The following is a 12,057-nucleotide window of genomic DNA, read 5'->3' as shown; positions in this document are numbered from 1 at the left end:
TGTTTATTTCTCGGTTGACAAAACCTTTTTTTGTGGCCCTTTAAAAAAAAAAAAAAAATCACACATGCACACTCCTCAATTTGGTAGCTGCCTCCCAGGGAAGTATACAAGGTGGAGTGGTATGGTCTTGGGGGGGCTGGTTCTCAAGGAAAGCTTTTCCAGATAAATCCCCCCAACCCCTCTCCAAAAAAATCCCATCAGCACAGAGGAGGGGAAAAGGAGAGGGGAAACCAACATTTTAATCAAAGGGAGGGGAAAAAGCAGATGTTGGAAGAATTGTCCAGAGCCCCACCATAAAACAGAACAGATTTGCCATCTGACAAAGAATCAATGCACAGATGATTCATCCAAGCAGCAGTGAACGCACAGGTCCCACCCAGTTCAGAGGCTGTGTTACAATTTAAGTCACCGCAAAAGAAATTGGAGAAAACCCAAAGTTGCAATAACACAAATAAAATTAACCCCCTCTAGGACACCCACAGAAAGACTAGGGTTGATGTATGTCCATGGACTAGTCTCAAAGCTCTGTGGTCCCAGGCTTTCCAGTCAATAATTCAGGGTAGGTAGCTGCAGCAAGGGGGTGGTATTAAGCAATTACTTTGTAGCTAAACAGGCTTATCTAATGATCATGGCAAATTCTCAACTCAGGAATTTATTGTAGTCAGTTCTTGCCAGATAATGGGGCCAGAGGGGAAAGGGTTAATACAGCAAAGGGATTAAGAAAGACTTCCCACTCCTCAGATCAGTAACAAAACTAACTTTGAAAAGGAAAAAGGAAGCTGCAGGGTACTTTTTAACAACCACCACCACAAAAGTAAGAGAGAGAAAGTGCTGTATCACTTGCTGAGTTTGCCCTCTGGGATGCTGTGAGGGTCATCTAGTGGTCTAGCACACAGGCTTCAAAATTGGGACCTGACCAACCATGCATAGGGCAAATTCTGAGGCCGGATGAGTCCAGTGCCTCTGCCCAGACAGTGCCATGGCCACTACTGAGGCATATACAGTCAGTTAGCCCCAGTGGTGGCTACTGGCAGAGGCGGCCAGCGTAAGGCCTCTCTGGACAGACCAGCCCATGTCCTGTGCTGAAGAGACACACGTGAGTCTACCCCCCTTGGTGGTTGGTGCCCAGCCCTGCTTAGTGTCTTTGAGGAACCTCACATCACCACTGAAGAAAGCGAATGAGAACGAGAGCCCCAGCAGGAGAGAGAGCCCTTCCAAGGAGCCAGCACTGGCTAACGGTTACCACCCAGAGACAGTCTAGAAACACGGCATCAGCCAACTGTGGCTATTAAATGCTGGAATGAGGTAGCCCTCTCCCCTTGAGGTTGCTGGAGGTGTCCCCTTGCTCCCTGCAGACAGCATTACTGGGGAGCAGACAGGACTGTGAGAAGATAGGAGGGATCACTCTGACAGGGGAGGCGGTATGTTCACAGGTCACAGCTGAGGGGGAGCATCCTCAAAGGTGATGAGGCTGGACTCCTGGCTGGCTCCTTTCCCTGCAGCATTGGCATCCCGGCTGCTTTGGCTCTTCTCAGGGAGCAGCGGGCTGTCCGCCTTGGGACCTCCCTCATCCTCATCGTCCTCCATGCTGGGCCACGCTGACTGGTCCTCCACGCGTTTCAACCGCTCATTCAGCGCCTTCAGGGCGAGTTGTCTGTAGGACAAGGACGGACATGCAGGGTTAGTGCAGGATCAGCTTCAGGCACTCCCAGGGAGAAGGGAAAAGGCACATGTTATAGCGTGCTGGGCACTTCATGGGTATTTGCAGGGGGGCGGGGGACATCTCCCAATGCTTCTATCGACCATCTGTCCAGCCCAAATAACCACTAGGGTGGGAGCAAAAGAACTCTAATACGATAGCCCTGCTCAGATTCCCACCCACTCTCCTTTTGCTGCACTTCTGCCCCACTTCCTCTTGTTCAGTCTCTTTTGAGTGACTGGTATAATTTTGACTACAATGCAGTCAATGGGCCAGATCATTATTGTAAATGGAATTAAAAGTGGCTTCAGTGAAATCAAAGATTAAAGTTACCATCCTTGGTGCTCCTACCTCCTGCTGGCTCGTAACTCTCTCCACCAAACCTGCATGCAGCTCTCCATCCCTCTTGACTCAGGTGTATTTCCCATTTATTCTGGCTGCTGTTTCTCCCAGTCTGCAACGGCTTTATGGTTTAGTCTAGTCCCCTCTCTCATCTCCCCATGGCAGAGCACCCTCAGCAGCAGCAAAGAGTTAAGGACGTGTCTCTGCACTTCCTGCACACTCCCTATCTCCAGTAGGGTTTTTGTGTCAGTTTCACTTGGTTGCTCTTGCCTGGGAGATGCTATGGGCAGTAGCGAATGCACCAACACAGTCCTCCCTAGTGGGCATTCCTTGCAGGGGAATTTCACAGTGCAGAGGCCTAAGTGCCAGGGAAATGCAGAGCTCCTGCAGATATTCCCCAGATCTAGCCACCAATAAGCACAGACCCTCCTGTGGCTACGTCTTGGATAACCTTGCTAAGATTTGAACAGATCAGGGTCTCCTGAAAGGCAGCAACCCACCAGGTTAGGCCATCAACACCAAGAACCACATTTGGTGAAAACACCAATGAATGGGACTTGGGAGGGTCTCCCAAGGGAAAGAATCTTTCAGGATCTTGGCTTCAGTCGCGACAGCATCTGAACCAAGACCCTCTTCCTGCTGCCCTCCCCAAGTACAGTCATTTGCACTTAAGGGCATATCCCTTCCAAATGCAGCATTGATAGGAGACCCACGAGATTGTAAGATTTCTGCGGCAGAGACTATCTTTTACTATGTGTCTGAATAGCACCTACAGGGCCCTGATCCTGACTGAGACTTGTGGGCACTATTGCAGTAGTAAATACTAATAGGGACTGGGCAGCGATTCTGTGATCCAGTTTAGGCAATGAAGGATTTCAGCCAGTCTGGACACAGAAGAGGGAACATTTTCCTCCCACACACTACACTAAAATCTTCAGACAAAGGACACAGATTTCAAACACTGGCCTCTGAATTAGGGCCTCTAGGTCCTCACTGGGAGCTCAAAGCGGCTCCTAAGATGTGTATTTGGACAATCTGACTTATTGGAGAGTCAATCGCTTCCTCCCTGGTCCTTCCACCTAACTCCTGCCCCAAAACAGACACTGCTGGAGTCCTAGAAGGCAGCAGGACCAAACTGCAGCTTCCCTTCCTTGTGGGTATCATGTCATTTGAAATATGGTGCTGGCAGAGAAGCAGACAAGGTGCTAACCACGGAATCAGCTTATTGAATGCCTCAGCCTGGCTGTAGTGTTAGATCACCCAGGAGCACTGTTCAGTGCCTCTGTTACTCTTCTGCTGATAACATTATCCCTTGAATAAATCTCCCCCTTTTCTGGGATTAATGTCTGCTTATCAGCTGAGGTCAAGCCCCCACCCTTCTGAAGGGAAATTCTGAAGAGTGTGGGAGTATTTGTGGAATATATGCATGCCAGAATGCCAGATTACATTTGGTGCAGGCCTGGGGGCATCCTGTGCCCCAATGTGCCCTGTGTTAACCAATGTCCATCCTCTCCTGGGAGAATCTCCCCTGGGCTGTTCCTACACAAACTGCTTCCCCCTAAGCATGCTGGCCGGAAATGCAACTGTGGAGTGAAACTGGCACCATCCTTGACAGTTTTACTCCTGCTGCCACTGGGGAACCACTAGAGTAAGAGGGACAAAGGCTTCACCGTTGGGCAGATGGAGGTAAGAGACTGAAGTGGAAGGGAGAAAGAAAGGAGGTGGAAGAGACTGACAGGTCAGAGGGTGCAGCACACATTGGCCAGTGGATTTCTTGTTCTTTGGGTCAGAAGAGGCTGGGAGAGTTACTGACACAGGGCAATCATTGTCTAGGGGTGGGGAAGTGCCATGTCAGGCAATGCTCCCATTTAGCTGCCCCCAGCTGGGAGAAAGGGTCTTTGAAGGGGAAGGGGTAAAGGTAGCCTAGGAGATACCACTGCTGGATAAATATAAAAATGCAAATTAGAGTTAGTTTAAATTTGATTAACAAAATATATTTGTGTTGTAAAGAGACCCTGACTAGCAAGTACAAGGAATACCTTGAAATAATGAGTCATAAGGCCAGAGGGAATGAAGTCGGGAGGACATCTGGTTCAAAGACTAACTGATGAGATAAGGGGAAGTTTCTAAAAAGGCAGCCTCTGACTCATATGGGTGACTGCGGATGATTTTAAATAAAACAAAGAGAATCTGTCTTAAAATGAGCCAACATGGCCCTTCCCACCCTCCACACCAGTGTTAAAGCTTATGTGAGCCCCGGTGCATTGAAAAACTGTTAGTCAGCAAGAGGGAGGGGAGGAAAGGCCTTGAGGATTGTAAATATTATCTGGATTAAGATTGGAAATAAGGGTGAACTGTCTCCAACTGGTTTTTAGCTGAGGTCAGTAACTGGCAGTGACATCACTTGTTTATTGAAGGGCAGAAAAAGTAAACTCTTAAAGGGTTCATTGCTAACATCTGCATGACTATGTTGCAGCAGACCAATATGGGTCTAAGCACTCCTGGGTTTAGCCCGTTGAGTGTAAGTATCTTGATCAAATGCTTATGTGTTGTTACTATATTGGGTGTAATAAATTGCTTATTATTTAGGCTTTTTAGGCATGTTCAAAGCAATTGTATAAACACTATTTGGCCTTTGGATTTAATAAAGGAATTTATGGTTAAATTAGTGTCGTAGTAATACCATGTGCAAAAATTAATAATTCCAACACCACCCACAAAAACAAGAAGGAAGTGGTGAGACAGTAGCAGAGAAGCAAGAAGAGAGGGAAAGGCAGGAACAAGGACCCAAGACAAAGGCCTGTTAAACAGAGAAACCCATCTTTAGAACTGTCCTGTCCCACCCCATGTCTCAGAAGTAATTTAACCCTCACTGCAACAGGAAGCCAGACTAGAGAGGTTAAGATATATGGAGCAAAAGAAGGTGCTTTATCTATTCTACATAAAAACAAGGATATTTGTTTTCCAAGTCAGTAATGGATTACAATGCAACCCTCACTGCAAGCCCCTTGCAGTGTCTCTACTCTGAATCTGCACTGGCCATTGACTCACATTTGCCATGCTACATTATATAGGAGCGCTCATAGTCTACTGGGAAATTATGCTGTGTGGTAAAAGATGCAGCTGGAGGAATGAGACATTCCAGCTCTGAGTCATTTCTCTTCACTGCCCAGCCATAGTCCAAGAGCCTGCCAAATTTATTCACTGGATAGACGGGGGGGAAGAAACAATTGTCTCATCTCTAGAAGTGCGTTCCCTCTGAGACAGGGCTGAGGCATACTGACAAGGTAATTGGGGCTGCGGAGTTTGCACTACTGCTCATCAGATCCCCATTTCTGTGGGTCACGTCTCTTAGGCTCTCAAGCTGGCTGGTTTCACTATCACTAAAGTTGCTTTAAAACATACCCTGGTGTGTGTATCCAAAGGGAACAACTCAAGTGGAGTTCCTGGGACTAGACTGAACTTAGCAGGTCTGTGATAACTGCATGAGACTCAGTGCAACACCAACATGAGTCAAGGGCTTACGCCTGTTCCAGATCCCACTTCACCTCACCATCTCAACAGGACTCACCTGAAATTTCCTCCTCAGCTCATACGCAAAGACGCCAGCGAAAGAGAGAGAGCACTTGGAACCTGGGTTGGCTGGAGGAAGAGGAAGCGCTTGAACCAGCAACATGCGCCATTGTTATTGCTCTCCCAGAGCTGGGTTAGTGGAAAGCAAACCATCCCACCTTCTCTGAGACAGAGCAGGGGCCAGGTGGATCTAGGCCCACCCATAACTAAAGGCCTGCCCCCTCAATTACAGGAGAGAAAGCACTAGGTCCAGACTATAATCGATTGCTGGGGACAATCAAAAAGAAAACAGGAATGGGCTTGAGATTAAAGGCTGGAAATCAGGGAACCAGAAGAGACATGGAGTAGAGCACCCCAGATAGCACCCACCACCCCTCAAAGGCATCCCAGGAATCAGTGGACTCTGCCTAAAGAGATGAGCGGACAAGAAATAGGCCCCATGGGTGCAGAGCACCCCTCCTCTCCGCCCCCCGCACCAGCCAGCTCTCTTCTCCTGGTATGATGGATGGTCGTCTTAGCTAGCACCAGGAGGGAGCTGATGAGCAGGTCCCATGACTTTGTGGGGGCGTGGATGGGGTGTGCAAGAATCAGGAGGTGAAGGGAAAAGTGCAACCAGAACCTCAGTAAGAGGTTTTGGAGGAGCCAGAATAGGGGCTGCAACCTGACACATTCTACATACATGTGCGCCAGGGTCTCCCTCTCCCCACAAATGGGACAGGTGTATGTGTGTGTGTGTGGGAGTTTGTGAATCATGCCAGGTACACGCCAGTGTTCATGGCACTGTGAAGGGGTCACATCCCCAGTGGGCTGTGGGACCAAAGTGGAGCACAGACTGGATCTCAGCAGGTGGCAGCAGGCCCCACCACTTGGTGTCAGGGTGGAACCCAAGGGTAAGTGGATGGCATGAAGCACGAGCATGTACAGATGTTCCCTGGGCCTGGTTCAGAGGTGGACCGACTGGCTGGATGTCATTCAGCCCACTCAAATAGCGTGTCGGGAACGGCTGAGGAGGCTCATGGGGCAGGGCCCTGATGAGTTCTGGAGGGCTGGAGTGAGTGGGGAGGACCCTCCCACAGGACCCGCTCGAAGAAAGTAAGAGAAGCAGGAGGCTAGGCTGCCCTCACCTCATGGAGCACGACAGAGGACAGACAGGGTTGGCAGCCCCATGCACTGGCCACGGGGTCCACCCAGTCCCTCTGATCGTAGTCCAGGAGGTCTCTGATTCTGGTGGTGCCAGCTATGACCATCCTCCGGCACACGAGAGAGGACTCCACACCTGCACACAGCAATGGCAGGTTGCGTAGCAGTGGTTCTGTGAGGAGGTCCTCCCGCTCAGTGGCAGCTACAGACCTGGTCCCCAAGACTGACTTGCAGGTCCTGAGGAGGTCCTGGGAAAAGACTGGTAGCTCAGAGAAGCCTCAGGGGAGACCTCTTGGGTGGAGGTGGAGCACAGGGGCTGCAGCTGGCACCTCTCTGAACAAATCAATTCACTCCTAGGAAGCTTTAGTGAATCATGCTGAGACCCAGATGCTCTCTGATGTGACTAGAATATTGGTGTCAAGACACCAGCAGGGCAGGAATGTCTACTTCCACCTTCACTACAGGCACTCAGCTTCCACTGATGTCAATGGCAGCTTTGTACCTGGCACAGCTGCAAATCCGTGGCCTGGCAGAGAATTCTGCCCAGTTTTTAAAGCCATCCCCATGCCCCTTTCCCCTGTCTGCTTAAACCCATCACAGACTTAGGACAGAGAGCTGCCTCTGCAGAGGGACTCTTCACATCAGTCTCTTCACTGCTTTGCATAGTGCCCATGCCCCCAGCCATCTGCAGTCCTCACTGCCATTGTCTGTACACCCCAGGTCAGTCAGAAAAGCCAAAGCAAGTTCTTCACATTGAAACTAGGCTCTGTGGGAGTCAACCTGGATGGGTCCAGGAAGGGACTGAAGGATTTCAGATACAACTACTGTGCAGGCACTTAGGGCTCCCAATAGCTCACCCTAACAGAAGGGCTGGTCACATGCCCTCTCCCCTCCCACAAGGCATATGCGCCTCTTCTTGTTTAAGCAAATGATGTGTCACCAGGGAGGGAGACTCCTGAGAAAAAACACCCACATCAAGGAAACTGCCCCTCTGGGTAAAACAGTCAGTGTGGAGCTCAGAACAAGCCACAGGGGGAGGAGGCTGCAGCATCCACATGGTCCGCACCTGCTCCAGAGTTAGCCATTCTAAAAGGCCAGAGAGCAGGTGTACCCTTATCTGTATCTCATCACATAAGCACGATCAACCCTCTACCCTGAAATGCGAAGCTTTCATTTAAAACTCAGCCAGCAGTTATTGTGAGGCAATAGCATCAGCACTTCTGGATGGGCTACAAGAAGCCGGCTTGACAGCCAGCTCTGAGGAGGAGGAAAAGAAGATCTGGCTAGCAGGACATTTCAGAAGTCCAATCCAGGCCAACATTGCAGGCAGCTAGGAAGGTGATATGAAGCTGGGAAGAGCTTTCTTCCACAGCAGAAGGGCTGGATTTCCAACCCTGAAGAAAGCTCAGATCTAGGGCATCAGCAAATACATACAGATGGTTTTTATTATAAGTTCGGCAACTGCACTGGAGGAGCCAAACCCTCCTTTTCCCCTCCAAGCTTCCTAGCAGGGGCTCCTCCCTCAGTCCTCCAAAACTAGGAGGAACAAAGCATCAATCTACCCAGAATACACCTTGACTACAGTGCATCCTATAGTGCTCTGGATACCTGGCATTGGCAGCTGTTGTAGAAACAGGGAGTGCAATGTGAGGATTCATAGAAGAGGGCACATAGCAACCCCCTGAACTGTCGTGCATGTTGTACTCTAGTTATTTGCTTTCCCACACTGACCACATTCTCCACCCAGACATGCAATCTCATTTCAGCGCCTTCCCTCCCCTCTAGCAGGATTCTCCACATCTCCAGTACTCCTAGCAGGATTCCTCCACTTTAATCCCTCCCGGCCTGTGATGCCACCTTCTGACAGGGGCTACCTATGAACATTCCTACTTAACCTGCCAGTGGAGGGACAGAGGGGTTCTCTCTCCACTGCACTTTTGTCCTCAATCCCAACAGCCCATCTGCAACCAAGAAACCATGCATTTGGGCAGGGATTTAACCCTTTGCCAGCTCCCTTTTATCCTCAACTGATATAACAAAAGTCTGTTCCACTGCACGAAGCAACACATGATGACTTCTGCTTTAAGGAATGGCCATCCAGTTGAATGCCAGGTGGAATGCACCTGAAGCTGGGCAACTACCTAGAGGGCCTGATCTGGCAGAGAGCCAAATGCTCTCAACTAAGTTCAGCAGAAGGCACCTAGCACAGCTGGGCCCAGAAATGCCCATTACATTGAGCCCTCATTAACAAGAACATGATTAGCTGGCAACGTTTTTCAGCAGGTTCTTAGCTCCATTTCAGTCTGAATACTCCAAGCTGGGGCTTGAGACTTATTTAAGTCAATCTTTCCTGAACTGCCCATGGGAAATTACTAACTGGGTAGCTGTGCAGATGTGGCAGCTGCTCAGGTTACTGCCACCTGGCTAGCTCTAGCAGAAACTTGAATCAGTTACCATTATTCCAAGCCCTATCTCCCCCAAACAGGACTAACCTGAATACAGGGAAATGTTTACACTGAAGACAATAAAATGTGAAGGTTTCTTGCCTCACTTGCTTTCGAAACTCATGAAACACATGATCAGATTGCACAGGAGTTACAGTCAACTGAGAAGTTAAAGGGAATGTGTGCAAAATCTGACTATGAATAAAATGGTTCACGAAATCAAATTTACAACAGTGTTTGCAATTTTTCTTTTTAAATATTTTGCCACTGAGTTCAAACCCAACCAGCTGCCTGGATTCAACAGATCAAGGAAGTGAAAGTGACTAGAAACGGTGAAACTGACTCAGCTCATTTTCTTCCCTATACTGAAAAACGGAGGAAGAGTAAGCTAGCATGACTGGCAAAGAGCAAATTAAGGCCCCAATCACATGGAGACTCATGAACCTTTGGCCCACTGATTTCAACAGGAATACTCTTGCACTTAAAGTTAAGCATGTGCACAAGGACTAGATTATTAAAATGGCAAGGATCTAAGCCACGTATTAGGAACAAAGATAATAGTTTTAAAAAAGGAAGGTTCAACAGCTTCCCTTGAATTCTTAAACGGGAATGATGAGATGGCTCCCACTTCTGAAGTGGGCTCCACTGCTGATGGAATGTTCTGGTTTGATGCACGGAAAGTCCCTTTCCTTGGTAGTTTTATTTTTCTCTGCACTGGAAATTCTTTTTTTTTTTTTTTTTTTTTTTTTTTGGGGGGGGGGGGAGAATAGGTAGTAAGAGGTGAACTAAAAGGACTGCCACCTGCTGACCTCAGGGTTTCATTCCCCTTAAGAGACCTTGTCTGTACAAGGATCCCCCTCAGAACTTCTTGTGATTATCATCGCTGAAGTTTCACTAGCAATAGCAATGATTGGAGTGCTACTGTGCACAAGGCAGGAGTGTTTTTAACAGTGTGTGGGGTAGATCTGCTCTCAGTAGAACCAGATGACATAGGCCCTAAAATGCAGCTGTCCCACACCTGGGCCTCCACTGCTGCTGTCACCAGGGAAAAAATCCTAGCGCAGATAATAGTTGATGGCTCCCCTATGTCAGATGCAGGGGGTAAACACAGAGCCCTGAATTCAGATTGTGAGAGGCAAGTAAAGGAGGGGCAGATTTTCAAATATTCCCTTTTTAAAAATAATCCTTATAACATTTAAACCCAGACACAATAATTTGAAACCAAGCAGTTTTGTGATCTTATTAAAACTCATCTCAATTCATCTTTAGTAGGTATCTAGCACTGGGTATACTGCATGAACTCATGATCTCTAACCACACAATATATTTCAAGGGAACATACAATACCTTCTCCTCTCAGCATCCTGCGGGTCTGTTCCAGGCAGGCTGATGGTGATGGACGAAGGAGCACCCACATCATAACGTTTCACTGTTTTCCGGCAAACTTTTACCTTCACCAAGATGCCATGCACCAAGTTGGCCACCAAACCAATCACGGGCTGCAGGATCTCGGGGAAGAACGTGGCAAAGGCAAAGTGGTCTGACATGTCTCCACGTCCCCTACTGTGCCGCTGGTAGAAACGAAGATAGATCCAGCTGGAGAGGACCCCAAAGCCATAAGAGGCCAATAGGTTGCTTTCAATTAGGGTGGTCAGCCTCAGAACAGCCAGGATAAGGAGTAAGAGCATAGGGACCACTTTCATCCGCACCTGGGGCACCTTCAGAACAGTGCTGTCGCCCATGGTCTGCTTGAGGGCCACCAAGACCCCACCGAGGAAGCCCAGCATGCCGTGAATGCGAACAGTAAACAGGTACAAGAGATTGAATGATCCCACATAGGTGAGAAAGTAGGCAAAGGCTCCCAGAAGCCCAACTGAGATATTCACCACTGCAAAGAAGATCAGGAGCTCCAGTGCTCCCCACAGGGGCTCCAGCAGCCTGCCAGCCAGCACTACTGTGGCCAGGCTCACGCCAACGTCCCAGACATGCTTCTCCACCACACTGTGTGTGGCCAACGTCCAGATCCAAAAGTTGGGTGGAAAGAGGTAACCAGGAGTCACGCCAAGCCCGAACACAGTGTCCACAGCAAAGGATAGAAGGTAGAGCAGGATGACAGTGGCACAGATGGACTTCACCACCACACTGGTGCTGGCCAGCACAGCCAGAAAATGCTGCCGGGCTACTGGGAGGTACCGGTTCATGTTGAATCTCTGCCCACACACACCTTCACTAAACCAGTCAGGGGCCTTGATTTGATACTTTTGGGGGAGTCATTTATCTAGCAGCTCTCTCCACCTCTTCCTCAGTATGAATACAGCAGACTTCAGTCCTGACACCGGCCACCACAGGCACTGAGAGGGGGGACGACAGAGCCTCTCTGCACTGCTGATCAGACTCCCCCCCCCCCGACAGCACAGCAGGGGCCTATTACCCTGCCTGCCGCAGAATCCAAAAGGGACAAGCCCAGAGCCCCTTGGCCTTGTTACCCAAAATGCTCAGATACTCCAGAGCCCCAGGCCCCACTGGAGTGCCTCTGCCACACTCTGTGCCCCCTGCACCCCGTTAACCCACCCCCGCTCGTCCGTCCCAGCCCGNGCACCCCGTTACCCCACCCCCGCTCGTCCGTCCCAGCCCGGGCCCCCTGCACCTCGTTACCCCACCGCCCGCTCTGTTACCCCAGCGGGCGGGGCAGAGCCCGGCTCCCCTTGGCCGTATGCGCACAGGGGGGAAGGGGGGACCAGGTCCCGAGCCTAGGGGCGTGTCCCTGAGCCTGCCACTCACGCCCCCCTTCACCTCAGGAGGCTGCCCGGCCTCTCTCCTGGGCCTGCCCCAGGCCCGGCCCCGCGGGCCTCACTCACT

At 49.8% G+C, this 12,057-nt stretch overlaps 1 protein-coding gene across 1 annotated transcript; it reads right to left on the bottom strand.

Moving 5' to 3' along the window:
- Positions 1 to 219: 219 nt before the first annotated feature.
- TMEM115 (transmembrane protein 115) lies at positions 220 to 11,761 on the bottom strand. The gene is made up of 2 exons (XM_034776339.1): positions 10,546 to 11,761; positions 220 to 1,654 (listed from the first exon to the last, which is right to left on the bottom strand). The coding sequence occupies exons 1-2, from the start codon at positions 11,397 to 11,399 to the stop codon at positions 1,435 to 1,437; spliced, it is 1,074 nt and encodes a 357-aa protein (XP_034632230.1). The 5' UTR covers positions 11,400 to 11,761; the 3' UTR covers positions 220 to 1,434.
- Between the last annotated feature and the right edge of the window lie 296 nt (positions 11,762 to 12,057).

This window comes from Trachemys scripta, chromosome 7 (assembly GCF_013100865.1).
Source record: "Trachemys scripta elegans isolate TJP31775 chromosome 7, CAS_Tse_1.0, whole genome shotgun sequence".
In the NCBI taxonomy this organism is placed as follows: domain Eukaryota; kingdom Metazoa; phylum Chordata; order Testudines; family Emydidae; genus Trachemys; species Trachemys scripta.
The sequence above is the reverse complement of the archived record's forward strand: the minus strand, read 5'-3'. Positions and strand labels throughout refer to the sequence as shown.

Bases quoted from the DNA above. Each gene is read 5' to 3' on its own strand.
- TMEM115 (XM_034776339.1), bottom strand. From the start codon at position 11,399: ATGAACCGGTACCTCCCAGTAGCCCGGCAGCATTTTCTGGCTGTGCTG. The intron at 1,655-10,545 runs GTATTGTATGTT...CTTGTCCTACAG, and splicing joins CAGGATGCTGAGAGGAGAAG to ACAACTCGCCCTGAAGGCGC.